At 47.8% G+C, this 26,502-nt stretch overlaps 2 protein-coding genes across 2 annotated transcripts in view; one reads left to right on the top strand and one right to left on the bottom strand.

Annotated features, from left to right (window-relative positions):
* Positions 1 to 19,220, top strand: part of ACTL6B (actin like 6B) — a 28,259-nt gene extending 9,039 nt beyond the window's left edge. The window contains exons 5-14 of the mRNA XM_053361191.1: positions 40 to 137; positions 1,156 to 1,250; positions 2,230 to 2,336; positions 5,180 to 5,269; positions 5,568 to 5,629; positions 10,949 to 11,063; positions 14,098 to 14,178; positions 15,866 to 15,961; positions 16,473 to 16,559; positions 18,526 to 19,220. Coding sequence (XP_053217166.1) covers positions 40 to 137; positions 1,156 to 1,250; positions 2,230 to 2,336; positions 5,180 to 5,269; positions 5,568 to 5,629; positions 10,949 to 11,063; positions 14,098 to 14,178; positions 15,866 to 15,961; positions 16,473 to 16,559; positions 18,526 to 18,606 — 912 coding nt within the window. The 3' untranslated portion in view covers positions 18,607 to 19,220. The remainder of the gene's footprint in view (positions 1 to 39; positions 138 to 1,155; positions 1,251 to 2,229; positions 2,337 to 5,179; positions 5,270 to 5,567; positions 5,630 to 10,948; positions 11,064 to 14,097; positions 14,179 to 15,865; positions 15,962 to 16,472; positions 16,560 to 18,525) is intronic.
* Positions 19,221 to 19,424: 204 nt separating this feature from the next.
* LOC128399240 (chloride channel protein ClC-Kb-like) overlaps positions 19,425 to 26,502 on the bottom strand; it is a 44,484-nt gene continuing 37,406 nt past the window's right edge. Inside the window, exons 19-21 of the mRNA XM_053360478.1 lie at positions 23,574 to 23,678; positions 22,282 to 22,368; positions 19,425 to 19,878 (exon numbers count right to left, since the gene is read on the bottom strand). Of these exons, the coding sequence (XP_053216453.1) occupies positions 19,738 to 19,878; positions 22,282 to 22,368; positions 23,574 to 23,678 (333 nt within the window). The 3' untranslated portion in view covers positions 19,425 to 19,737. The remainder of the gene's footprint in view (positions 19,879 to 22,281; positions 22,369 to 23,573; positions 23,679 to 26,502) is intronic.

Here is a 26,502-nt window from a genome sequence, read left to right as displayed (position 1 = left end):
CTGTTTCCCTTATGCTTTGCCCCCTCCCCTCTCTTGCAGTGGAACACGAGGGCCAAGCGTGAGAAGCTGACGGAACTGATGTTCGAGCATTATAGCATCCCGGCGTTCTTCCTTTGCAAGACGGCCGTCCTCACCGCGTATCCTAACGGGAAGCCAGGCTCGGTCGCTTTACCTCCCCGCCTGAGCCCAACAACAAAACAGATTACTCTTCCAGCCCCTCTCTGCTGCTCCAAAATATCCAGTGGCGGGCAGTTCCAACAGTTAACAACTTCTTCTTCTTCTTCTTCTTCCAGTTATACCTCGGGTTACAGACGTTTCAGGTTGCGTTTTTTCAGGTTACGGACGCGCCAAAACCTGGAAGTACCAGAACGGCTTACTTTGGCGGTCGCGCATGCGCAGAAGCGCTAAATTGCTCTTTGTGCATGCGCAGAAGCGCCGAATCGCAACCCATGCATGTGCAGATGCAACGCTGCGGGTTGCAAACGTGCCTCCCGCACGGATCACGTTCGCAACCCAAGCGTCCACTGTATTATTAAAAGGGACGCGGGTGGCGCTGTGGTCTAAACCACTGAGCCTCTTGGGCTTGCCGATCGGAATGTCGGCGGTTCAAATCCCTGCGACGGGGTGAGCTCCCGTTGCTCGGTCCCTGCTCCTGCCCACCTAGCAGTTCGAAAGCACGTCAAAGTGCAAGTAGATAAATAGGTACCACTCCGGCGGGAAGGTAAACGGCGTTTCCATGCACTGCTCTGGTTCGCCAGAAGCGGCTTAGTCATGCTGGCCACAGGACCCGGAAAAACTGTCAGCGGACAAATGCTGGCTCCCTCAGTCAGTAAAGCGAGATGAGCGCCGCAACCCCAGAGTTGTTGGTGACTGGATTTAACTGTCAGGGGTCCTTTACCTTTACCTATTATTATTATTATTATTATTATTATTATTATTATTATTATTATTATCCCCCTTCCTGAAATCATGGGCGCAAAAAAGCTCGCGGCAGCAGCTGTTCAAGATTCCATACAGGGAATCTTTCTTACTGCTACTTGGAAATATCATTGGGAATTGAACCTGCGACCTTCTGCATCCAAAGTAGCTCTCCTCCCCCCAACCCCCCCCCCCCCCACAATTTGACTAGCTGAAGGCTTGACTCCAGACCCTCAGTTTTGCAAACGGACGGAGCACTGGACTCGTTCTGGACAGTGGAGCCACACACACGACTGCCATCCCAGTTCATGACGGTTACATCCTGCAACAAGGTCAGAGAAGGGATATCTATTTTTTTGTGATTGCCTTTTTATTTTTGTAGCTGTACATTTTTTAGGAAAAGCTTTTTAAAAGTTGCGTTTGTCAGCATATGACACCTGCGCTCAGATATCTGCACTGCTTTCCCTCTTTGCTATAGGCAGGTTCAGGGTGTTGTTATTGTTATGCAAAGCCCTTAACAACTTGGAACCAGTTTACCTGTGTAAAGGGCCTTATCCGTACTGGGTTTCCCCGTCCACTCTGGGGAACAAAGTATAAAAACACAGTAAGACGTCAAGCATTAAAAGCTTCCCTAAACAGGGCTGCCTTCAGCTGTCTTCTAAAAGTCAGATAGTTGTTTATTTCCTTGACATCTGATGGGAGGGCGCCACTACTAAGAAGGCCCTGTGCCTGGTTCCCTGCAACCTCACTTCTCGCAGGGAGGGAACCGCCAGAAGGCCCTCGGTGCTGGACCTCAGTGTCCGGGCTGGATGATGGGGGTGGAGATGCTCCTTCAGGTCTACTGGGCCTTTGAGGCCGTTTAGGGCTTTCAAGGTCAGCACCAACACTTTGAATTGTGCCCAGAAACGTACTGGGAGCCAATGTAGGTCTTTCAGGTGTTATATGGTCTCGGTGGCTGCTCCCAGTCCCCAGTCTAGCTGCCGCATTCTGGATTAGTTGCAGTTTCCGGGTCACCTTCAAAGGCAGCCCCACGTAGAGCGCATGGCAGTAGCGCTACTATTAATAAGGGTAACGATATTAATAAGGGTGGCTTGAGGAGTGATGCATGAGTGCAAAGGATTCTGGGAGGCGGGAGTCCAGACCTCTTGGATCTGGAGAAACAGCGAGGTGGTTCTGTGGTCTGGGAGGAGGATGCAGAGAGGAGGGGATGGAAGAGGAGCCAAGTGGTCATGATCCGCAGGAACAGGAAGCTCACAGCTCTCCCCCTCGCTTCATTCCTTCCTTCTTTCCCTCCCTCCCTTCCCCTTTCAGGAATCGTGAAATCCCCTCTGGCCGGAGACTTCATCTCCATGCAGTGCCGGGAACTTTTCCAGGAGATGAACATCGAGATCGTCCCTCCCTACATGATCGCTGCCAAGGTGGTATTGCCCCCTTCCTGTTCCGTCACTAACCAGAGTCGGGGACGGGGACCCAGGGCTTAGCTGCAGCATCTGCTTGGCTTTGAGAAGGCTCCTTGGTGCACAATTCCTGTCAGTGTCCCCAGGACGCAGGAGAGCAGGAAATGGAGGCCTTGGGGAGATGATGGGGGCAGAAACCAAGTAGTTCTAAACAAGGCACCAACTTGAGGAAGCCTGGCTTATAAATTTATAAGTATATGAGTTACAAACCTTGTGCACCCTGGAGTGAAACTTTAGACCCTGATCTAGACCAGAGGAAAGAATCCTGCCTTGGTAATCAATTTTGCTTGCTCTCTCTCTAAGAACAAACCAGCGTCTCCGATGAGGAGCTCTGTGTATCTCTAAAGCTTGCACCTATCCTAATTTGTCCAGTTAAAAGAGTTCCTCCTTTGTTAACGGAGAAATCTGAGTGCTTCCTTGGACAAAAACAAGGACACCAGCCAGGAAGACCAGAGCAAAACAGCAGCCAGTCGGCTTGGTCTTGATTGAAGGCTGTCGCGACAGGACTCCCACCTGCCACAAGGTGGAACAAGATGGAAGCCCCAAACAAGAGAGAACCCAAACTTTTATTAGCTGCTAATCCCCATGTTACACCCCCCAAAAAACTACATCACTCATACATCACTTATACATCATGAAAGGGGAGGTCTGGTGGCCGTAATCTGAGCATCCTGGACCCTGCCCCATGGTTCCCCTTGCCCTCCACCAAACACCCATCAAGTGAAGCAAAAGAGATCTTTACATTTCCCTGTTTCCCAGCCAAGTTCATCCCACCCTTTTGTCTTCATCTGGGTTTGTTATTTCGGGAATGGCTACCTGTCTGGCACTCAGGTATCAGGAGGCCAGGGATTATCACTCAGGCAGAGGGGCTGCTGAGGAGCTGAGCTCACCTGTCTATATGAATTTCTGAAGTTTTCCAGTGAGCCAGTACAGAGATCCATTGATCAGTGAATTCTTACATTTGGTATCGTGCAGCAAAGGCCCTTTGAATAGATAGGAAGAAACTGTGACCAAGTGTTTTGTGGGGACAAATCACAAAAGTCACAAAAGCGATTGTGCTGGTTTTGGTAGAGGGCTGCATGTGCATGATATCTGCTGGAGGGGCAACCCCCCCCAGCCTATACATAAATTTTTGCAACACCTTCCACTTGGCTTATGCAGGTAAAATCAGACCTAGGGTCAAGGCTCATGGAAGTGCTCGTCTAACACTTAAAGTCATTGAATTGTAGAGTTGGAAGGGACCCCCAAAGTTCATCTATCCCAACCCCCTTCAACACAAGAATCACAGCTAAAAAATCACTGACAGACGGTTATCCAACCTCTGCTTAATAAACCCCCTTCCTCTGTCAAATGGCTCTTACCCTCAGAAAGTTCTTCCTAACGTTTAGTTAGAATCTCTTTCCTTGTCATTTGAATCTGTTGGTCAGGCGTGCATCCTTGTCGTCTTCTTTCAGACAAGCAACCTTCCCAGTTTAAAAAGCCCTGAGCTCCCAACTGGTTGTGGGATGTTATCATCACCGAAGCAGTCAAATACATTTCCTGTCACCTACAGTGGACTCTGTTGTAAACAAAAATCTGCCCTTATTCCCTTATGGGGGACACAAGAGCCCTTATAGAGTCCTTTGCAGGTTAGGAGAAGATAACAGAGGCCAACCAGAGAATATTGAGAAGCAAAGCAGCTCGTAAGCCTGATCTTTATTGATCTGTTGCAACAGGGTGCCCCCCTCACACGCAGGAAAGGAGGAGGACCCAGAACCAAGGTGTGCCTGCCCTTATATAGACATTTTAAATTCCCTGCCCTGGAGTCCAAGACCACCCCCACAAACATCATACATACATCACAGAAAGGGGTGTAGCTCAAGACCACCCCCCAAATACATCATACGTACATCACAGAAAGGGTGGTCTACAGCAGAAATCTGAGTGCGTTGTTTACCTCCTGTCTGGCAGGTTACCTGTTAATGCTTACTTGATTGGATACCCTGGGGAGCCTGGCCAGTCTTTCTTAATGACAAATACTTAGTTCCTGAGCCAGGTCACAGGCTCACCCTATTCACACACAGACATACCCGTAAGACAGGATTTGTGAAGGAAAAGACAATGGGGAGGCTTTTCCATTTTCCTTCGCTCTTGCAGAGAAATCATTTGGTCAGTTTGGGAATCAAAAATGGTTTCAGGGCTGTTTTCCTGTGCTGCTTCAGACATGTGGTTTATATATTTATGTACGTGTTTGCTTGGTACATTTATGAACATTTATTATATATATAAGACCTTAAATTTTTTATTTCACAAACTTGCCCTGTCTTCCATGGGGCCGCCCTTAAGATAAAAAAAAAACCAGTCATGAATAAAAGTCTGCCAACTCCCATATATATATATATATATTCAACATATCATTTTCAACAATAATTAAACGTACTTTTACATCTTATACAATTTTCGACTTCCATCAATCACATCTGAAAATTTTCCAATCTATTCTCTTAATTTACATTTCTTATTTTCACTATTACTTTTAAATCTATAATACCTCTTTTCTTTCTCTTCTTCGCAATATTTCATCTATTTCTCCTTATGAAACTTCCTGTAGTCCTACTAGCGTAACTTGTTGATTACAGTTGCTCTTCAAATAATTCGTATATTTCTTCCAATCTTCTGTAAATCTCTGGTCCCGCAGGTTTCGAATCCTTCCTGTCATTTTATCCAGTTCTGGGCAGTCCCTTAATTTTGTCTGCCATTCTTCCTCCGTCGGTAGCCAACTCCCTCTTTTTTTAATTCTCTCTCCCCAATTTGGTTCCCTGCAGGAGCCGGTCCGCGAAGGCGCACCCCCAAACTGGAAGAAGAAAGAGAAGTTGCCTCAAGTCAGCAAATCGTGGCACAATTACATGTGCAATGTAAGAGACCTCGCCGGACTCCGGGGTTCCTTGGGAGAAGACCGAGGGCTGGGGAGTCAGGACTCCTGGGTCCCTAGAGAGAGGGGGAGGGGGCGTGATTCTGAGAGCCGGGACGTCTGAGGGTGTGTGTGTGTGTTTTTGGGGGGCGATGGGAGGTGTTAAGAGAAGACAGCCTGTTGTCCCCAAAAAGAGAAGCTGTATGTCCGAAAGCTAGGACTAGGACCTGGGAGAACAGGGTTCAAATGAATAATATAAGCCATCTTTCTTTACTCCCTTGCTAAACCTTCAACCCCACCAGGAGGTCATCCAAGATTTCCAGGCCTCTGTGCTGCAAGTTTCAGATTCTCCTTATGACGAACAGTGAGTAGCTGGGGTGGGTTTGGTGACTGCGGTTTGTGTGTGTTGTGGGGCACAGAGGGCGTAAATTTGGGTGTCCACCTCGAGAATCCGTTGCCTCTGTCCAACTTGGCTGGGGCGACTCCTTCCTTTCATCATCCTCATCATCACCATTTATTTGTTGTTGTTTAGTCTTGTCCGCCTCTTCATGACCCCCTGGACCAGAGCAGGCCAGGCACTCCTGTCTTCCACTGCCTCCTGCAGTTTGGTCAAACTCATGCTGGTAGCTTCGAGAACACTGTCCCACCATCTCGTCCTCTGTTGCCCCCTTCTCCTTGTGCCCTCCATCTTTCCCAACATCAGGGTCTTTTCCAGGGAGTCTTCTCTTCTCATGAGGAGGCCAAAGTCTTGGAGCCTCAGCTTCAGGATCTGTCCTTCCAGTGAGCACTCAGGACTGGTTTCCTTCAGAATGGAGAGGTTGGATCTTCTTGCAGTCCATGGGACTCTCAAGAGTCTCCTCCAGCACCAGAATTCAAAAGCATCCATTCTTCGGCCATCAGCCTTCTTTATGGTCCAGCTCTCACTTCCATACATCACTACTGGGAAAACCATGGCTTTAACTATACGGACCTTTGTCGGCAACCCATTTATTTATTTAGTTATTCATTCATTAATTCATTCATACCCAGCCCATTTGGCTTGGTTTCCCCAGCCACTCTGCGCGGCTCCCAACGGAATACTAATAATAAGAATTTTGAAAAAGTGATAATTCTGTATTAACACTCGATTGGGAGCCGCCCAGAGTGGCCTGGGAAACTCAGCCAGATGGGCGGGGTATAAATAATAAATTATTATTATTATTAAACATCAAACATTAAAAACTTCCCTAAACAGGGCTGCCTTCAGGTGTCCTCTAAAAGTCAGACTAGGTTTCTTTCACTGTAGAATAATGTTCAAAATCTGGGCTCATCTTATATACGGATAGTGCAACTGGGGGGGTTCATCATCATCATCATCATCATCATCATCATCATCATTTATACCCCAGCCACTCTGGGCGGCTCCCAATAGAATATTACAAACATGATAAAACATTGGACTTTAAAAGCTTCCCTGAACAGGGCTGCTTTCATATGTCTTCTAAAAGTCAGATAGTTGTTTATTTCCTTGATATCTAACGGGAGGGCGTTCCACAGGGCGGGCGCCACCACTAAGAAGGCCCTCTGCTGGGTTCCCTGTAACCTCACTTCTCGCAATGAGGGAACTGCCAGAAGGCCCTCGGAGCTGGACCTCAGTGTCTGGGCTGAACGATGGGGGTGGAGACGCTCCTTCAGGTCTACTGGGCCTTTGAGGCCATTTAGGGCTTTAAAGGTCAGCACCAACACTTTGAATTGTGCTCGGAAACGTCCTGGGAGCCAATGGAGGTCTTTCAGGACCGGTGTTATGTGGCCTCGGCGGCCGCTCCCAGTCACCAGTCTGGCTGCCGCATTCTGGATTAGTTGTAGTTTCCATAGAATCGTTGTAGAGTTGTAAGGGACCCCTAAGGATCATCCAGCCCAACCCGCTCCTGCAGCACAGGAATTGCACCGTTTCCTTGGTGGCCACGCTCCTCATAATCTGCTCCATTCGACCTTTTGGGATCCCTCTTGGGCTCCTCCCCAGACTCAGAGGCCTCAGAATACTTATTTATTTATTCCGTAAAATTTACACAACGCCTTATGGCGAAAAGAGAACATCAGAGTGGTTTTTCCCAAAAAAAGGCGAAGCAAGGAGATTATGGATGGCGAAGAAACAATATAAAAATTTAAAGGGGGGAAAAGTAATGATAGATTAAAACGTGCACTAGATTTCTAAACACATGGGTAGCATGGTCTAAACAGTAATGTTTTTAGCCAGCGCCAAAAGGAGTGCAGTGAAGATGCCTGATATCAAGAGGCAGGGAGTCCCGAAGTTCAATAATTATTTTTGTAAAGATTAATATACGACTAGCTGCCTAGCTAGCTGGCCATTGCTCCCTGTGAAGCATGTTGGAGTGATTTTACAATGCAGCAAGGAGCTCAGTAAAACAAATGTGGCATACAGTGGTGCCTTGGTTCTCAAACGCCTTGGTACTCAAACAACTTGGAACCCAAACACTGCAAACCCGGAAGGAAGTGTTCCGGTTTGTGAACTGTTTTCGGAAGCCGAACGTGCTCCGTTTTGAGTGTTACGCTTCCGTTTTGAGTGTTACGCTGAGGTCTGCCTGTTTTTGCTATTTATTTTGCATTTTTGTGGCTTTGTTGTTTTGTTTTTGTGACCTTGTGGAACCCAGTTCAGCTACCGACTGATTGATTGTGTGACTGCAGTACACTGTTTATTGCTTTCATTTTATGGATCCATGGTCTCGTTAGCTAGTAAAGTTGCTGTTTTAGGGGTTGTTTTTAAAAAGTCTGGAACGGATTAATCCGTCTTGCATTGCTTTCTATGGGAAACGCTTTGGTTTTGGTTTTGGAACGCTTTGGTTTTGGAGCGGACTTCCAGAACGGATTAATTTTGAGAGCCAAGGTACCACTGTATAGAAAGTCAGAATATAGCTGACTCGCTCGCGTCAGGGGAAGGTTGAGATTTGAGGGAGGCAAAAGGACGGCAATTTGGGGGACAAAGTGGAGGTGACCCTTCAGTGCAGATGCCAGAGGACAGAAATAGATTTGCATCACGATGTTTCTCCTGTGGAAACTCAGCGAAAGTAAAAACAGTCAGCCAGGTAGCAAGAACGACAGAGCGTCCCGTGCTTCTTGGGAGACTGACGCAGCAGCATCTTTCTTGGACTAAGCACCCAGTTTCCCAGATCTCATGAATCACAGACTCGTAGCATTGGAAGGGGTACCCGAGGGTCATCCAGTCCAACCCTCGAACCTCAACTCATCAATTTGACCTCGGGTCCAGGAAAGATCATGCCGGCTGTCCTTAACAAGGTGACCTCCATGGCTGAGGCTCATGGGAGTTGTAGTCCAAAGCAGCTGGAAGTAGCCAGGTTAGGGGAGGCTGGCTTATGGGGAGGTAAAGGTAGAGGGACCCCTGACCATTAGGTCCAGTCGTGGCCGACTCTGGGGTTGCGGCGCTCGTCTCGCTTTATTGGCCGAGGGAGCCGGTGTACAGCTTCTGGGTCATGTGGCCAGCATGACTAAGCCGCTTCTGGCGAACCAGAGCAGCGCATGGAAACGCCGTTTACCTTCCCGCCAGAGCGGTACCTATTTATCTACTTGCACTTGACGTGCTTTCGGACTGCTAGGTTGGCAGGAGCAGGGACCGAGCAACAGGAGCTCACCCCGTTGTGGGTCAAAGTTAAAAGAACAATAGGCAAAAAGAAATCCCAACAGATTGAAACTCGTGCCAGCTCAGTTGGTAGAGCAAGAGACTCACGAGACTCTTAACTTCAAGGATGTGGGTTCGAGTCCCGCATTGGGCAAAAGCGGGTTGGACTAGATGACCCTTGGGTCCCTTTCAGCTCTACATTTCTGTGATGCTAATGATCTGGACAGGCCTGTCTAAACAATAATGTTTCCAAAAGGCACTGAAATAGCGTGGCTTGCTCTATGGTTTTAAGCCCTTCGTGCGTGCATGAGAGTTAAGCAAGCTGATTTACCCCACATCCAGGAGCGTTGATGTGAAAGCACAAGAGAGCCGTCATGGCTAGTAGCTGTCATAGCCATCTCCTCCTCCATGAATCTGTCCCATTCCCTTTTAAAGCCATCCGAGTGGGTGGCCGTCACTGCGTACTGAGGCAAAGAGTTCCACAGTTCATCTGTGTGCTGTCTTATGAATGACTTTAAAAAAATCTTCCAACATTCATCTTCGTTGGATGTCCAGTGTTAGGAGAGAGAGAAGAAAAATTCTCTCTATCCAAGCATGCTGTGCACGGGGCCGGATTTAGGTTTGATGAGGCCCTAATCCCCGCAATGACGGGGTGAGCTCCCGTTGCTCGGTCCCTGCTCCTGCCCACCTAGCAGTTCGAAAGCACATCAAGTGCAAGTAGATAAATAGGTACCACTCTGGCGGGAAGGTAAACGGCATTTCCGTGCGCTGCTCTGGTTTGCCAGAAGCGGCTTAGTCCTGCTGGCCACATGACCCGGAAGCTGTATGCTGGCTCCCTCGGCCAGTAAAGCGAGATGAGGGCCGCAACCCCAGAGTCGACCACGACTGGACCTAATGGCCAGGGGTCCCTTTACCTTTAAGCTACTGAAGGTAATGGGGCCCTTTATATGTCCAGCTGTCCTTTGTCAACAACAAATTGTCGCTGTTTTTTCATGTTGAATATATGCTATATGGTCATTTATGGACCTAATAGGCACCGTATTTTCCGCTCTATAAGATGCACCAGACCACAAGATGCACCTCATTTTTGGAGGAGGAAAACAAGAAAAAAAATATTCTGAATCTCAGAAGCCAGAACAGCAAGAGGGATCGCTGCGCAGTGAAAGCAGCGATCCCTCTTGCTGTTCTGGCTTCTGGGATAGCTGCGCAGCCTGCATTCGCTCCATAAGACGCACACACATTTCCCCTTACTTTTTAGGAGGGAAAAAGTAAGTCTTATAGAGCAAAAAATACGGTATCTAAAACCATTTGCATCTAACAAATAGGAGCCTACACAACACGAAACACTGTTGCTGTATGTCGGTTTTATTTTATTTGTTTTGTATATTATATTTTGAAACTGTACATCCAGTTTATTTTCCTTTAAGTTTTTTAGGGGCCCCCAAGAGAGCGGGGCCCTAAGCTATAGCTTGTTTGTTGTTGTTTAGTCGTTTAGTCGTGTCCGACTCTTCATGACCCCCTGGACCAGAGCACGCCAGGCCCTCCTGTCTTCCACTGCCTCCTGCAGTTTGGTCAAACTCATGCTGGTCTCTTCGAGAACACTGTCCCACCATCTCGTCCTCTGCCGTCCCCTTCTCCTTGTGCCCTCCATCTTTCCCAACATCAGGGTCTTTTCCAGGGAGTCTTCTCTTCTCATGAGGTGGCCAGAGTCTTGGAGCCTCAGCTTCAGGATCTGTCCTTCCAGTGAGCACTCAGGGCTGATTTCCTTCAGAATGGAGAGGTTTGATCTTCTTGCAGTCCATGGGACTCTCAAGAGTCTCCTCCAGCACCAGAATTCAAAAGCATCCATTCTTCGGCGATCAGCCTTCTTGATGGTCCAGCTCTCACTTCCATACATCACTACTGGGAAAACCAGAGCTTTAACTATACGGACCTTTGTTGGCAAGGTGATGTCTCTGCTTTTTAAGATGCTGTCTAGGTTGGTCATTGCATAGCTTGTTTAGCTTATACGTAAATCCGGCTGTGCCCTCCCCCTCTTGTCCCGAGCAGGGTGGCCGCGCAGATGCCCACCGTCCACTACGAAATGCCCAACGGCTACAACACAGACTACGGGGCGGAGAGGCTTCGTATCCCGGAGGGGCTTTTCGACCCCTCCAACGTGAAGGTGAGCGGGCAGGGGGCCAGAAGATGAAATAAGGATCAAGGCAAGGGTGGGGAGTTTGCGCCCGCTTCTACATATTGATTTGCTTTCGAAAAATTGACACACCGCTTGATTGCAAAACAAAAGAACTCCTCAATGCACACAGAGGCTTGGAGCATGCGCAGAGTTCTGACTGATGAACGGTGCAATCCCAAACACAGTGACTCGGAAGCGATTACCGTTGAAATCAAGGGGGGTTGTTTCTGCCAGGTAAGGGGGCGCAGGGAGGGGTGTAGCCTCAGAAAACATTGATTGCTTTTTCAGAATTAAATTTATTTGGGGGGGGGGAGCTGGAAATCAAAGTGCTTTGCAGAAAAGCAAAAAAGCAAACTGATAATTTTGCACTAGGATTATCTGTAGGAAGAACAAACAACAATAATGTAGGACTTCCGGAAAGTTAAAATAGATTAAACACCTCGCCGGCTTCCTAAACATCCAGACGGCCTCGCCTAAACAAAGATGTTTTCAGCAGGCACCAATGCAAGGGGCCCCTAAAGGCCATCTAGTCCAACCCCCTGCAATGCTGAAGAATCCCTGACAGATGGCCACCCAAACTCTGCTTAAAGGCCTCCAAGGAAGGAGAGTCCGCCACCTTCCGAAGAAATCTGTTTCACTGTCAAGTGGTTCTTATGGTCAGAAAGTTCTTCCTTATGTTTAGTCGGAATCTCCTTTCTTGTCACTTGAAGCCATGGGTTCGAGTCCTACCATCTGGAGCAGGAGAAAACAAGCTTGCTCCATCTTCCCGGGGACATCCCTTCAGATATTCAGAGGTGGCGTTCCCAAAGCAAGGAAGGATTGGACTCTGATTAATAAAATATACACGAGGCTTGACCAGCAAGACTCTGGGAGGACCAGCAATTCCTGCCCACCCCTTGGCCCAGGTCGTTTTATTCACAAAAGAACTTTTTACACAGTGTTCGTAAGAACCAATCAGATTTCCTCTGAGCATTTCAAAAAATGGGACAAAGTTAAAAGTTAAAACTACAAAGAGCTAATTCCTACTTTAGCATGCATATGTAATTCAGAGTAAATAAAAGAGGAAGCAAGGAGGAATGTTTTTAGGAAACTCCGGAGGTCATAAACAGCAATAAACAGGAGAGGAAGGATAGGTAGTACCGTATTTTTCACTCTATAGGACGCATTTCCCCCCCTCCAAAAATGAAGGGGAAATGTGTGTGCATCCTATGGAGTGAATGCAGGCTCCTTGGCTTCAGCGATAGCAACGCGAAGCCTCCGAAGCGCAGAGGGAGCGCTCCCTCCGCGCTTCGGAGGCTTCGCGTTGCTTTCGCTGAAGCCTGGAGAGCGAGAGGCGTCGGTGCGCACTGACCCCTCTCGCTCTCCAGGCTTCAGGGATAGCCGCCTGAAGCCTTCGGAGCGCAGCGTGAGTTCCCGATGCGTTCTGGAGGCTTCAGGTTCCTTTCGCTGAAGCCAGGAGAGTCTTGCTATTCCGGCTTCAGCAAAAGGAACCTGAAGCCTGAGGAGCGCAGTGGGAACTTGCACTGCGCTCGGAAGGCTTCAGGGATAGCCGCGCGCAGCCCCTCCGGCAGGGAGAGGCTGCACGCGGCTATGGCTTCTTTAGCCCCGCACAGCCTCTCCCGGCTGGAGAGGTTGCGGGCGGCTAAAGAGGAAGCCAAGACAGCGAGCAGGATCCGTCCCGCAAGCTGTCTTGGCTTGTGCCATATCCGTGCGCAGCCCCTCCAGCCGGGAGAGGTTGCGCGCAGCTAAAGAGGAAGGCAAGATAGGATAAGATTTTTTTTTCTTGATTTCCCCCTCTAAAAACTAGGTGCGCCCTATTGTCCGGTGCGCCTTATGGAGCGAAAAATATGGTATTTACCATCTCCTTGTGAACGATTACCAAACTACATCAAAGCTACCTTCTATCTTTATGACCCAGGATGCCTGGTGAACAACTGGCCAGTGTTTTAGAATGCTTATACATGCCTGTCAGGTGTAGAGAAAGCAAATGGCAGAGATGCAGAGGCTTGTGGGATTTGATCAGAAATTATTGTCAATGAATCAAACCCAGTCAATGCCATGCTGTCATTGCGGACACAATGGCTTGATGCATATGGCTTGATATGGCATATTTTATAATTCCTCATAGGAATCCCATCTGACCCCCACACTCTTGATATCTGCACTCCTAGATTTGGGGGTGGCTTCTGTTGTAAACAAAAATTGCCCTTTTCCCTTATGGGGTATGCAAGAGCCCATATAGAGTCCTTACGTGGGTTCCCTATTGGTAGGAGAGAATAACAACCAGAGAATATTGAGAAGCAAAGCAGCGAGTAAGCTTGATCTTTATTGATCTGTAGCAACAGGGTGCTCCCCTCACCCGCAGGAGAGAGGAGGGACCCAGAAAAATGGCGCGCAAGGCCTTATAAAGACTTCTGAAATTGCCACCCTGTAGATCAAGACCACCCCTCAGATACATCATACCTACATCACAGAAAAGGCGGTCTAAAACAGAAATTTGAATGTTGTTTTTCTCCTGTCGTTGTTTATCTCCTGTCTGGCAGGTTACCTGTTAATGCTTACTTGATTGGATACCCTGGGGAGCCTGGCCAGTCTTTTGTAATGATAAATAGAAATAGAATAGAAATAGAAATATCTTTATTGTCATTGCCCCCTCTCAGGGACAACGAAATTACTTAGTTCCTGAGCCAGGTCACAGGCTCACACCCTATTCCTATCTTAAATGTGCCCTTAAGACAGGATTTGTGAAGGAAAAGACAATGGGGAGGCTTTTCCATTTTCCTTTGACCTTGCAGAGAAAACATTTGGTCAGTTTGGGACAGTTTGGGAATCAAAATGGTTCCAGGTCGGTCTTCCTGTGCTGATCAATGTATGTGTTTGGTTCGTACACTTATGAACATTTAACATATATCTAAGACCTCAAAATTCCTATCACACTATCCTACCCCTCTCAGTTTCTTCTTCTCCAAGCTAAACACCCCAAACTCCCTCAATCTCTGCCTCTCTCTCTCTCTCTCTCTAGGGCCTGTCTGGGAACACAATGTTGGGGGTTGGCCACGTGGTCACGACCAGCATCGGGATGTGTGACATCGATATCCGGCCAGTGAGTTGTGTCCCCTCGCCTTAACTCTGCCCCCTCCTAGTAGGGGACGCGGGTGGCGCTGTGGTCTGAACCACATCGGAAGGTCGGCGGTTCGAATCCCCGCGACGGGGTGAGCTCCAGTTGCTCTGTCCCAGCTCCTGCCAACCTAGCAGTTTGAAAGCACACCGGTGCAAGTAGATAAATAGGTACCGCTGCGGCGGGAAGGTAAACAGCGTTTCCGTGCGCTCTGGTTTCCATCACGGTGTCCCGTTGCGCCAGTAGCGGTTTAGTCCTGCTGGCCACATGACCCGGAAAGCTGTCTGTGGACAAACGCCGGCTCCCTTGGCCTGAAAGGAGATGAGTACCGCAACCCCATATTCGCCTTTGACTGGACATAACCGTCCAGGGGTCCTTTACCTTTACCTTACCCCCTGCTAGCGTTTCCGGTCTGGGGCCAAGTAGTTGTTGGTTTCTGAGGAAAGAGGAGCTGGCCAGGGAATGCACAAAACCAGCCCACCACCTTAATTTATGCTTCGGTTCAAAACGCTTCCGGTATATTCCGCTGTTGCAAAAACAAAACAAAACCGAAAACCTAGGTAAAGGTAAAGGGTAAACATCCTTCTTAAACCGGGGCACCCAGAACCGTACACAGGACTTCCAAGTGTGGCTCAACAAAGGCAAAATAGAATGGTACTATGACTTGCCTTGATCTGGACCCTAGACTTCTGTTGATGCAGCCTAGAATAAGTAAAGGGACCCCTGACCATTAGGTCCAGTCGCGGCCGACTCTGGGGTTGCGGCGCTCATCTCGCTTTACAGGCCAAGGGAGCTGGCATCCAGCTTCCGGGTCACGTGGCCAGCAGGACTAAGCTGCTTCTGGTGAACCAGAGCAGCGCACAGAAACACCGTTTATCTTCCTGCCGGAGCGGTACCTATTGATCTACTTGCACTTTGACGTGCTTCTGAACTGCTAGGTGGGCAGGAACAGGGACGGAGCAACGGGAGCTCACCCCGTCATTGCGGGGATTCGAACCGCCGACCTTCCGATCGGCAAGTCCTAGGCTCTGTGGTTTAACCCACAGCGCCACCCGTGTCCCAACCGAAAACATAGAAAGGAGAATTCCTGGGTGCCGAGATTCAAGTTTTGGGCACGTACTCTTCCGTGAGGGAACCCGAGCAGATATTTATAGTCACAAAACATGCTGAATCAAAGTGAAGCATGGAAATAGAGGCTGCTAGACCTTTCAGATATTCCCTCTCCCCTTAGCATGGAAATTAAATTTAGTAAATTTAAAAAAAAAAGAAGCTTTGCATGACCCACAAAGAAAATGAAGCAATAAAATTCAAAACGGTAAGAATGAATTGCGCATATATTCAAAATCTAATTAAAACTATTTAAGTTAATTCAACGAAATGGGTGGACTGCCTCCAGTGACAGCCTTTTACACCTGTAGCAACGCCCCTGCCAGTACCTCTTGCCTCTTGGCGCCCCCCTAGGTCATCCCACTGGCCCCCCAGGGGGCGTTTTGACCCACTTTGTGACCCCCTGCTCTAGGGGGTTAATGTGGGGGAAATGGCAGGGGAGTTGTTGACCGGAGATCCACAACACGATGGTTGCAAAAAGGCAGATTCCTCCAAGTTAAAGGAACTCGAAGGTGCCCCCCCAAAAAACCCGGCGGCTAATATTACACCTATCCTTTCTCCGAAGGGTCTCTATGGGAGTGTCATCGTCACGGGGGGAAACACTTTACTGCAAGGCTTCACGGACCGCCTCAACCGGGAACTCTCTCAGAAAACGCCACCGGTGAGTTTCTGTGCGTAAGAATGAGGGACTTTGGAGTCACACAGGGCTCTTCAGCAGGCAACGTGGAGTCACAGAACCGCAGAGTCTGGTGGGACCCTATCTCCACTTCCAAAGCTATTCTAAAGTGGATATTTTAAGGGTGTTTAAATGAGCATTCTAAATTGTAAAACAGAAAAACTAATACAAATTAGAGAAAGGAAGAGAAATATCTGGGGTCCTTAAGAGAGCCAAGATGGTTTCAGGATTGTTCTGCGTGCTAAAACAAAGTGCCTGTTTTTTTCACTGAATATTTTCTAATTTTGAAGGATCGGCTGCCTGTGGCCTGCTATGTGTGCGCACCTTAGAATTGTTATAACACCGGTTAGTTTGCAGAGGGCAGGACAAGCCTGTTTTAACACCTGCCCAGCCAGATGGGCGGGGTATAAATTATTATTATTATTATTATTATTATTATTATTATTATTATTATTATTATGCAAACCCCTCTTTTCTCTCTGTCCGCTGCCTGCAGAGCATGCGCTTGAAGCTGATCGCCAGCAACAGCACAATGGAAAGGAGGTTCAGTCCTTGGATCGGGGGCTCCATCCTGGCTTCTCTCGTGAGTCTGGGGCCCTGGAGGCTGCCGTGGGTTGGAGGAAGAAGAGGGTGGGAGGCTGGGAGCCCGGACTCCTGGGTTCTCTGGAGGACCTTCAGAGGCCCTAAGCACTGAAAAGATTTTGGTGCCCCCATATATATCTGATTCAGAATATAAACAACAATGGACTGTAGAACAGAATTTTATTTTTCGAAATGAAACAAAACCGACAGTTTTGTATATCATTAATCACTATTATTATTCTTCCTTCCTTCCTTCCTTCCCCTTCCTTCCTTCCTTCCTTCTTTCCTTCCTTCCTTTCCTTTCTTTTTCTTTCTTTCTTTCTTTCCCTTCCTTCCTTCCTTCCTTTCCCTTCCTTTCTTTTTCTTTCTTTCTTTCCCTTCCTCCCTTCCTTTCCCTTCCTTTCTTTTTCTTTCCCTTCCTTCCTTCCTTCCTTCCTTTCCCTTCCTTTCTCTTTCTTTCTTTCTTTCTTTCTTTCTTTCCCTTCCTTCCTTCCTTCCTTCCTTCCTTCCTTCCCTCCTTCCCCTTCCTTTCTTTTTCTTCCTTTTCCTTCCTTCCTTCCTTCCTTCCCCTTCCTTTATTTTTCTTTCTTTCTTTCTTTCTTTCTTTCTTTCTTTCTTTCTTTCTTTCTTTCTTTCTTTCCCTTCCTCCCTTCCCCTTCCCTTCTTTCTTTCTTTCCCTTCCTTCCTTCCTTCCCCTTCCTTCCTTCCTTTCTTTTTCTTTCTTTCTTTCTTTCTTTCTTTCTTTCTTTCTTTCTTTCCCTTCCTTCCTTCCTTCCTTCCTTCCTTCCCCTTCCCGTCTTTCTTTCTTTCTTTCTTTCTTTCTTTCTTTCTTTCTTTCTTTCCCTTCCTTCCTTCCTTCCTTCCCCTTTCTTTTTCTTTCTTTCTTTCTTTCTTTCTTTCTTTCTTTCCTTCCTTCCTTCCTCCGTCCCTCCCTTCCTTTCCCTTCCCTTCTTTCTTTCTTTCCCTTCCCTCCTTCCTTCCTTCCTTCCTTCCTTCCTTCCCCTTCCTTCCTTCCTTCCTTCCTTTCTTTTTCTTTCTTTCTTTCTTTCTTTCTTTCTTTCTTTCTTTCTTTTCCTTCCTTCCTTCCTTCCTTCCTTCCTTCCTTCCTTCCTTCCCTCCCCTTCCCTTCTTTCCCTTCCTTCCTTCCTTCCTTCCTTCCTTCCTTCCTTCCCCTTCCTTTTTCTTTCTTTCTTTCTTTCTTTCTTTCTTTCTTTCTTTCTTTCTTTCCTTCCTTCCTTCCTTCCTTCCTCTCTCTCTCTCTCTCTCTCCCCCTCATTTCATCTATTGTGGGGCCTTTGTTGGGGGGGTGGGACCTGGTTCAGCTGCTCCATATGGTCCATGGCTTAGGGTTAAGGTTAGGGGGCAGCTGCCCCACACGCTACGCCCATGATATGGTCCATGGACATTCCTGGAAGCCTGGGCCACTCCCACTCCCACGTGATTGGCTGTCTAAACTTCCAAGCTGCGAATCACGACTCGAGAGTTTAAGGGCCAATGGCAGAGGCCCAAATCCTGAAATGTTCTGTGATTGGACAATGTGTATCGAATCAGGAGCTCAGAATTCTTAGTCCAGAGACTGAAGCTCAGACAAACACAGACCCACTGAATACATAACACCCCCTTCCTTTGATACCCCAAACAGGGGCTGCATTTTAAACTGCATTTTAACCTGTATTTTAAATTGGTCCCCCCCTATTATGTTTTTATTGTGATTTTATTGGTGTTAGCGCCCTGAGGGCAGGGTATAAATAAAATTTATTATTATTATTATTATTATTATTATTATTATTATTATTATTATTTTGCTCAGTGTCTAATCCAGCCTAGGGAACCGGGATCCAAGACGTGGACTGGGTGCTGGTGTGTGTAGCTCAGGGGTCTCTGAGTTTTGGGTTGGGGGCCTGGGAGGGAAGACCCGGACGCCTGGGTTTGTTTCCTCGTCTCCTTCCTCTTCTTCTCGTCCGCAGGGCACCTTCCAGCAGATGTGGATCTCCAAACAGGAATACGAGGAAGGGGGCAAACAGTGCGTGGAGAGAAAATGCCCCTGATTCAGGCGGCCAGCCCACCTCCCCTTTTGCCCTCCCTCTCTCCCCACCCCCCCAGGAGACCCCCGCCTCGTGGATCCTGCAACCCCTCCCAGCGACTCCCTCCCTTCAAAACGCACCCCGGACCTTCTCCCCTCTCCAAAGAACCCGGGTGTCCTTCCGAACCCCCCGTTTGCCCCCCGCTCCTGAGAAGAACCCAGGAGTCCTGCGCCCACCGAAGCTTGCGCCAACATCGGAGAACCCAGGAGACGAAGGAGGGCAGATTTCAAGCTGCTGGATCACTGGAGAGACGGGAAGGTTTCCGATCCCAAAACCATGAAGGATGGCCTCTCCTTCTCCTGCATCGCAGGGGGTTGGGATGGATGACCTTTGGGGGTCCCTCCCAACGCTACAGTTCTCTTTGTCAAGAGGGGTTTGAAGGTCATCCTCAGCGGGCGCTGTGCCTCCCCCCCTTCACCTCCCCTGTTGCTGTTTTATATGTAAACCTGGGTGGATCTATTTATTCGATGGACTGACATGGATTGACATGGATTATTCTCCTTTATTTCATTTCATTTTTATTTCGGTGTCGGAAAAATAATAAACGTGTGAGGTTGTGTTTTTGTAAAAAAAAGACCTCTATTATTCTCTTGCCTTTCACAGTAGCATTTATGACATTTGGGGATGCCCTGCAAACATCCTTTTTCACTCTGGTTCAGGAGGGTGGGACATGATCCTGTATTCAGCTTGTGCCTGGGATGGGTGGGTGAACACAAAAGAAGCAGGTATCACGTTGTGTTTCTGGCAACACAGCCCAGAGCGTCCGGCTATGAACATTTCGTCTCGTCCCAGAGAATTTGGTGGGGTCACATTTTAGCCGCAAGCAAGCTTAAAACAGCTGTTCCCTCTTCTGAAGGGGATTAAGGGATCTCCAACGTAAAAATAAAAACCTTTCCGAACTACAACTCCCGGGATCCTTCCGCCGGGGCGGTTGAAAACCCCACGAAACCACAGCGTACACAGGCAGGGCCTCTTCTCGCAAGCAAGCGAATATATAGATTTTACAACAGAAATAAATCTGTTCTCTGCTTGCGGAGTTAAATAAATGGCGCCTGCGGCGAGACGGGTCCACATTGGCACCCTCAAGAAATGGCCCTAGGCCATGGGGCTCTTGGGTTCATCCTCTCCAGGTGGTTTTTGCTCCTGGTCGTCCGGCCTGTGTGGATCCCGGCGTTGGCGGCGGGTGGCGTGGCCCGCAAAGGTGCCTTTGACACACCCTTCGACTGCGGCCTTGAGCTGTGGAAAGAGCGAGAGAGGAAGTCAAGAAGACCCCCCCCCCAAAACTCAGCACCTGAGGGCTTCAGAAAGGGGGGCACCCCCCAGCCCTCCCTAACAATAGATCAGTAGATAGCCTTCTCCATGAATTTGCCTTTTTGAAGCCATTCAGGCTAGTGGCCACTCCTGTGGCAGGGAGTTCCGCAGTTCCACCCTGCGCTGGTTTCATCCGTCCTGAATCTCCGGCATTCAGGTCCGTTGGGCTAATTTCTGAACGCCCCTCTTTATACGACACCCCCCAGTGCCCCTATTTTCCAGATTTACAGAAGCCGTCCTGCCATAGCTGTCAACTTACAGATTTGAAAATAAGGGACCAGCAGCCTCAAAAATAAGGGATCAGCAGCCAAAACGAGGGGTTTTCCGGGCACAGGTATGTTCGACTTCTGAGCCCCTCTGAGCCAAAGGCAGAAAGCCCAGCCAGCAGCCAAACGAAGCCTCAAGCGGTGGTTCCCACAGCGCAGCAACCCGGCAAAGGGGATGCAGCAAGGAAAACCACCCTCACCTCTCCGCTGGGAAGCGCTGAGCAAAGGCGAGTCCCCAGGCAACGCGGCCGGTTTGATTGGCACAAGGCATGCAAGCTCCACCCCCCAGTCGTTCTTATTGGGTGAGCAACGCAGCCAAGCAACCCAGTTGGAGCCTCCCTCCTCCCTGGCCGGCAGGGAGGGAGGGAGAGGAGCTGCTTCCTTTGAAACCCGGGAAATTTAAGGGACATCATCAAGAAGGGACAGCAGCGGGACACAGCGCTGGGATAAGGGACTGTCCCGCCAAATAAGGGACAGTTGACAGCTATGCGTCCCGTTTTACGATCTGATCCTGGAACGCCCTGCTTTTCCTTAGGGCAGGCATAGGCAAACTCGGCCCTCCAGATGCTTTGAGACTACAACTCCCATTATTATTATTATTATTATTAATATTAATAATAATAATAATAATAAATTTTATTTATACCCGGCCAGAGCCAGGCTCAGTGTGGCTAACGCCAGTAAAATTACAGTAAAAACATAATGGGGGGGGATTAAAATACAGGTTAAAATGCAATTTAAAATGCAGCCTCATTTTAAAAGTAGCCCATAGATCAAAACCATAACCACTGAGCACTGGCCCTCTTAGCTAGGGATGATGGGAGTTGTAGTCCCAAAACATCTGGAGGGATGAGTTTGCCTGTGCCTGGCTTAGGGTGTCCCTGTTTAAACCAGAGAAATGTATGGGTATGTATGGAGTAGGTCCGTATAGTTAAAGCCATGGTTTTCCCAGTAGTGATGTATGGAAGTGAGAGCTGGACCATAAAGAAGGCTGATGGCCGAAGAATGGATGCTTTTGAATTATGGTGCTGGAGGAGACTCTGGAGAGTCCCATGGACTGCAAGAAGATCAAACCTCTCCATTTTGAAGGAAATCAGCCCTGAGTGCTCACTGGAAGGACAGATCCTGAAGCTGAGGCTCCAAGACTTTGGCCACCTCCTGAGAAGAGAAGACTCCCTGGAAAAGACCCTGATGCTGGGAAAGATGGAGGGCACAAGGAGAAGGGGACGACGGAGGACGAGATGGTGGGACAGTGTTCTCGAAGCTACCAGCATGAGTTTGACCAAACTGCGGGAGGCAGTGGAAGACAGGAGGGCCTGGCGTGCTCTGGTCCAGGGGGTCACGAAGAGGCGGACATGACTAAACGACTAAACAATGGGGTAATCCGAGCCCAGAGACATCTGAAGGTGGTTTTTAAAAAATGTTTGATTATTACGTTTTTATATATATTGGAAGCCACCCAGGGTGGCTGGGGAAACCCAGTCGGGTGGACAGGGTAATAATATTAAAAAATATTATTGTAGAATACGACGTCCCTGCAGAGATGTTGGCAGGACTATCTTTCACCTGCCCTGAACCTCCCAACGCTCAGATTTGTGGGACGGATTCCTGTGTTATGAAAGAGGGAGGAAACTTTGGTCTGTCTTCTCCTTGTCCCTCTAGCGCAGGGGTCAGCAAACTTACCGCACCTCGTCTCCAGCGCAGATCACCCATACACTTGCGCACACAATATTTACGGCGCACTTCTGGGTTGGAGGAGCACTGGAAATAGCTTGTGCGCATGTGCACTGGCCACCTCCGACCCAGATGTGCACCGGAAGTAACGCTTTCGCATGCGCAAATAACGCACATGCGCACAATCTATTTCGGTGCTCCTCCGACCCGGAAGTGGGCAGCGCCGGAAAGAGCAGGCAGCCGCAGCGGGCATCGCCACGGACCGGATAAACGAGTTCCCCGGGCCTTGTCCGGCCCACGGGCCTTAGTTTGGGGACCCCTGATCTAGTGTAACCGGGATCCTCTGTCCTGTATTGCTGCGAACCCTCCAACCCGGACAGACACTTACCTCCTTGAGACTCACCACTCCAACCAAGCGCCCCATGTTGGTCACATAAGCCGTGCGGAGACCCAGGAGGTTGAAGAGGTCATAGCACTGGAGGGGGGGGAACGGAAAAATATTGAAATTGAAATACTTTTATTGTCGCTTGTACAACTTGTATGAAGTGACGCGGGTGGTGTGGTGTTGTGGGTTAAACCACAGAGCCTAGGACTTGCCGATCAGAAGGTCGGCGGTTTGAATCCCCGCAACGGGGTGAGCTCCCGTTGCTCAGTCCCTGCTCCTGCCAACCTAGCAGTTCGAAAGCACGTCAAAGTGCAAGTAGATAAATAGGTACCGCTCCGGCGGGAAGGTAAACGGCGTTTCTGTGCGCTGCTCTGGTTTGCCAGAAGCGGCTTAGTCCTGCTGGCCACATGACCCGGAAGCTGGATGCCGGCTCCCTCAGCCAGTAAAGCGAGATGAGCGCCGCAACCCCAGAATCGGTCACGACTGGACCTAATGGCCAGGGGTCCCTTTACCTTTACAACTTGTATACAGTGAGATGTCACGAGCACCCCCCCACTCAGCTCTCTTAGTCTTAATTTGCCTCGTTTACTGACGCACACCCACCAAACCCAAAAGTCAGTTGCCCTGTTATTATCTTTTCATTCGGTAGCCTAACAGCCCAGGGATAGAAGCCGTTCTTTACCCTGCTGGCGCGACCAATCGTGCTTCTCTATATCTCAAGAAAGTGCTGGCCAGGGTGTGAATCATCCCAGAGAATTTTCCTCGCTCTCCTGAGGTGTTATGTACTGAGTTGAATAGGATCCAAAATGTAGCAGTCTGATTGGTCCTAGAACAATAGGATTCAGAATGCAGCAGTTTGGTCCTAGAACAATAGGATCCAGAATGCAGCAGTCTGATTGGCCGTAGAACAATAGGACCCAGAATGCAGCTGTCTGATTGGTCCACAGCAGCAATTGGTCCTAGAACAATAGGATTCAGAATGCAGCAGTCTGATTGGCCCTAGAACAATAGGATTCAGAATGCAGCTGTCTGATTGGTCCACAGGAGCCACCCAATCCAGCTCCAGGTGGAAGTGAATCCGCAACCTGATTGGCCTACAGGTGAATCCCGGAATTAGCCAATCACGTGGGGCCCATTGTGTAAATAATGTATATAAAGCAGACATTCTGCAATGCGCCCCATTTCCTAGAGAAATAAGAATATGGCCGGGGGAGATCAGTGAGTTTGTGGGCCGGAAGGTCCTGTTTCTTCACTTCCTGAAGGAATGAGGGATGAAGGGGCCTTGGAGGACTGACCTGGTAGAGGGTTTCCTTCTCCAAAATGCGATAAGGAGCCGGGTCGATGGGCACGTCGGCCAAGCGGAGGGTTTCCTGGAGCTGCCGGCATTCCCATTCTTCAACCTGCATCCGCCATGGGGATAGAAAGAGGCAGGGAATGGACTCCATCTTTCCCAGATTCCCATTTCCCCCAACTGGCTCATTCTCGGAAGCCCCCCATAGACTGTAAAAGGCAATAAATCTGGGGTTCCACTTCCAAAAGCCCTCCGAGACAGCGGCCACCATGTGGCAGGGAGTTCCAAAAGCCAACACCTTCGTGTTGTGCAACAACAAGCTTTTTTCTGGCTCAGCCCTGTGGAACTCTCTGCCACTGGAGATTTGGCAGGAGGTGCTTTCAGTGCCAGATTTTCGACACCTGCCGAATACTTTTGCATTTTCCACTGGCCCTTAGGTAGACCGGTAAGACTGCAGCCTATCCAGATATTTGAAACGCTGCCGTGCTCACAGCGGACTGCTGGTGTTTTCAATCGTTTTGTTAATTGTTATTATTATTAACAACCCTCTCGTTTGTTCCTGTTGCAAACTGCTTTGAGGGTTTCGACGGTCAAGCGCTAAATAAATTCTGCCAAGCAAGGAAGTATATAAGTAAATACTTCTGCAATGGTTTAACTGATACCTGTTTGCAACTCTTTTAAGGGCTTGGTTATGGTTTTATTGCTGTAAAGCGCTTTGATATTTTCTCTGCGATGCTGGTATACAAATATTTTAATTAACAAGTAAATAAATAAATAGATCCAGGATCTAGGCACGCAGGACCACCTCCTCCTCCTCTTCTTTTTCCTCCTCCTCTCTATTGAATATATATATATATATATATATAAATTTTTACATGAAATTTCAAAAAACAACATACAACATATTTTCTCATCTTATTCAGCATTTTGGACTTCCACCAACCACATCTGAAGATTTTTCAATGTTTATCACTTAATCTGCATTTCATTAATTTCCCTATTACTTTTATTTATTTATTTTATAATAATATTTTATAATATTTTATTAAGTTTTTAACAATAAGGAAATACCAGAACAACAAACAAAGAACAATAAAAAACACAAGAAAAATATAAAACACAACAATACAAAATTAAAACATACAAAAATACTAACATTTAACCTAACAAAGAAAAAAGAAAAAGAGACCAGAAAAAACTAATAAGCGCGCACAAAAAGAAAAAACACAAATCCCTCTTTTTTCATCTCTCATCTTTGATTAACTTATTTTCCTGACTTCCTCACGCCTCCCTTTTTTGTATCCCTTTTTGAAAATTGGTTCAGCAAATTCATATTCTACTACTTTATCCTTAGTTGGTTTTCCTCCCAAATTATCATTTCAAATTTTCTTCTATTATCAATCCAGTCTTACGTTATGTCTTGTTGCTAGAACCCCTTCATTTCATTTCAATGTCATCAACATTCATACATTTTACAATATTTCTGTAAATAAGTTTTAAATTTCTTCCAATCTTCTTCCATCGACTCTTCTCCCTGATCTTGAATTCTGCCAGTCATTTCTGCCATTTCCATGTAGTCGATTACTTGCGTCTGCCATTCTTCCAGAGTGGGTAAATCTTGTGTCTTCCAATGCTTTGCAATAAGTATTCTTGCTGCTGCTGTAGCATACATAAAGAAAGTTCTATCCTTCTTTGACACCAATTGGCCAACTATGCCCAGGAGAAAGGCCTCTGGTTTCTTCAGGAAAGTATATTTTAATACCTTTTTCATTTCATTATAAATCATCTCCCAGAAAGCCTTAATCCTTGGGCACGTCCACCAAAGGTGAAAGAATGTACCTTCAGTTTCTTTACATTTCCAACATTTATTATCGGGCAAATGATAAATTTTTGCAAGCTTGACTGGTGTCATGTACCACCTATACATCATTTTCATAATATTCTCTTGTTATGTACTGAGTTGAATAGGATCCAAACTGCAGCAGTCTGATTGGTCCTAGAACAATAGGATCCAAAAGGCAGCAGTCTGATTGGTCCTAGAACAATAGGATTCAGAATGCAGCAGTCTGATTGGTCCTAGAACAATGCAGCAGTATGATTGGTTGGCAGGAACTACCCAATCATGCTCCAGATAGAAGTGAATCCACAACCTGATTGGCTTACAGTAGAATTCCGGAATTAGCCAATCATGTGCAGCCCATTGTGTAAATAATGTATATAAAGCAGATACTTTGAGGGGACATTCATTCATTCCTCCTCACCACTACGAGCTGAATAAAGAGCATGAAATCACTTTGCGACTCTGAGTATATTTCACTGGCGACGAGGATGGGATCCCGCTGAGCTGACTGCCACACACAGCACCGCAGCACCGCCACCTGCCGCACCGCTGCCTCGCACCGTGTATCCAGGCTTCAGCTCCGGGACACAAGGAACTCAGAATGGCAACCGACAGCAGCTTCTCGCCGTTCAACCCAGCATCTGGAGACTGGGAAGCGTACGCCTCCCGTTTCACCTTCCTCCTAGAAGCCAAAGGGGTCACCGACAAAGAAGATGCCAAGAAGAGGGCGATATTCTTCAGCGTCTGCGGAGAGGAGACGTTTGAAATCGCCCGGGCTCTCCTTGCGCCTGAAGACGTCACTACTGTTCCATACTGTTCCATACCGTTCTTAGGGCATAACATGCCGTAAATTTAATCCCGGTGGTCCACAACTGTTCCCAGTCAGCAAACATAATATTGTGTCCTATATCTTGTGCCCATTTAATCATAGCAGATTTTACCGTTTCTTCCTCAGTACTCCATTTCAACAGCAAATTATACATTCTTGATAATATCTTAGCATTGGGTTCTAACAATTCTGTTTCTAATTTTGATTTTTCCACCTGGAAACTTTTAATAGTCCTTCACTAATAGTTCACTTCATACTTTTCTC

The sequence above is a fragment of the Podarcis raffonei genome, chromosome 13, assembly GCF_027172205.1.
Source record: "Podarcis raffonei isolate rPodRaf1 chromosome 13, rPodRaf1.pri, whole genome shotgun sequence".
NCBI lineage: Eukaryota > Metazoa > Chordata > Lepidosauria > Squamata > Lacertidae > Podarcis > Podarcis raffonei.
This window is presented reverse-complemented; position numbering and strand designations above follow the sequence as displayed.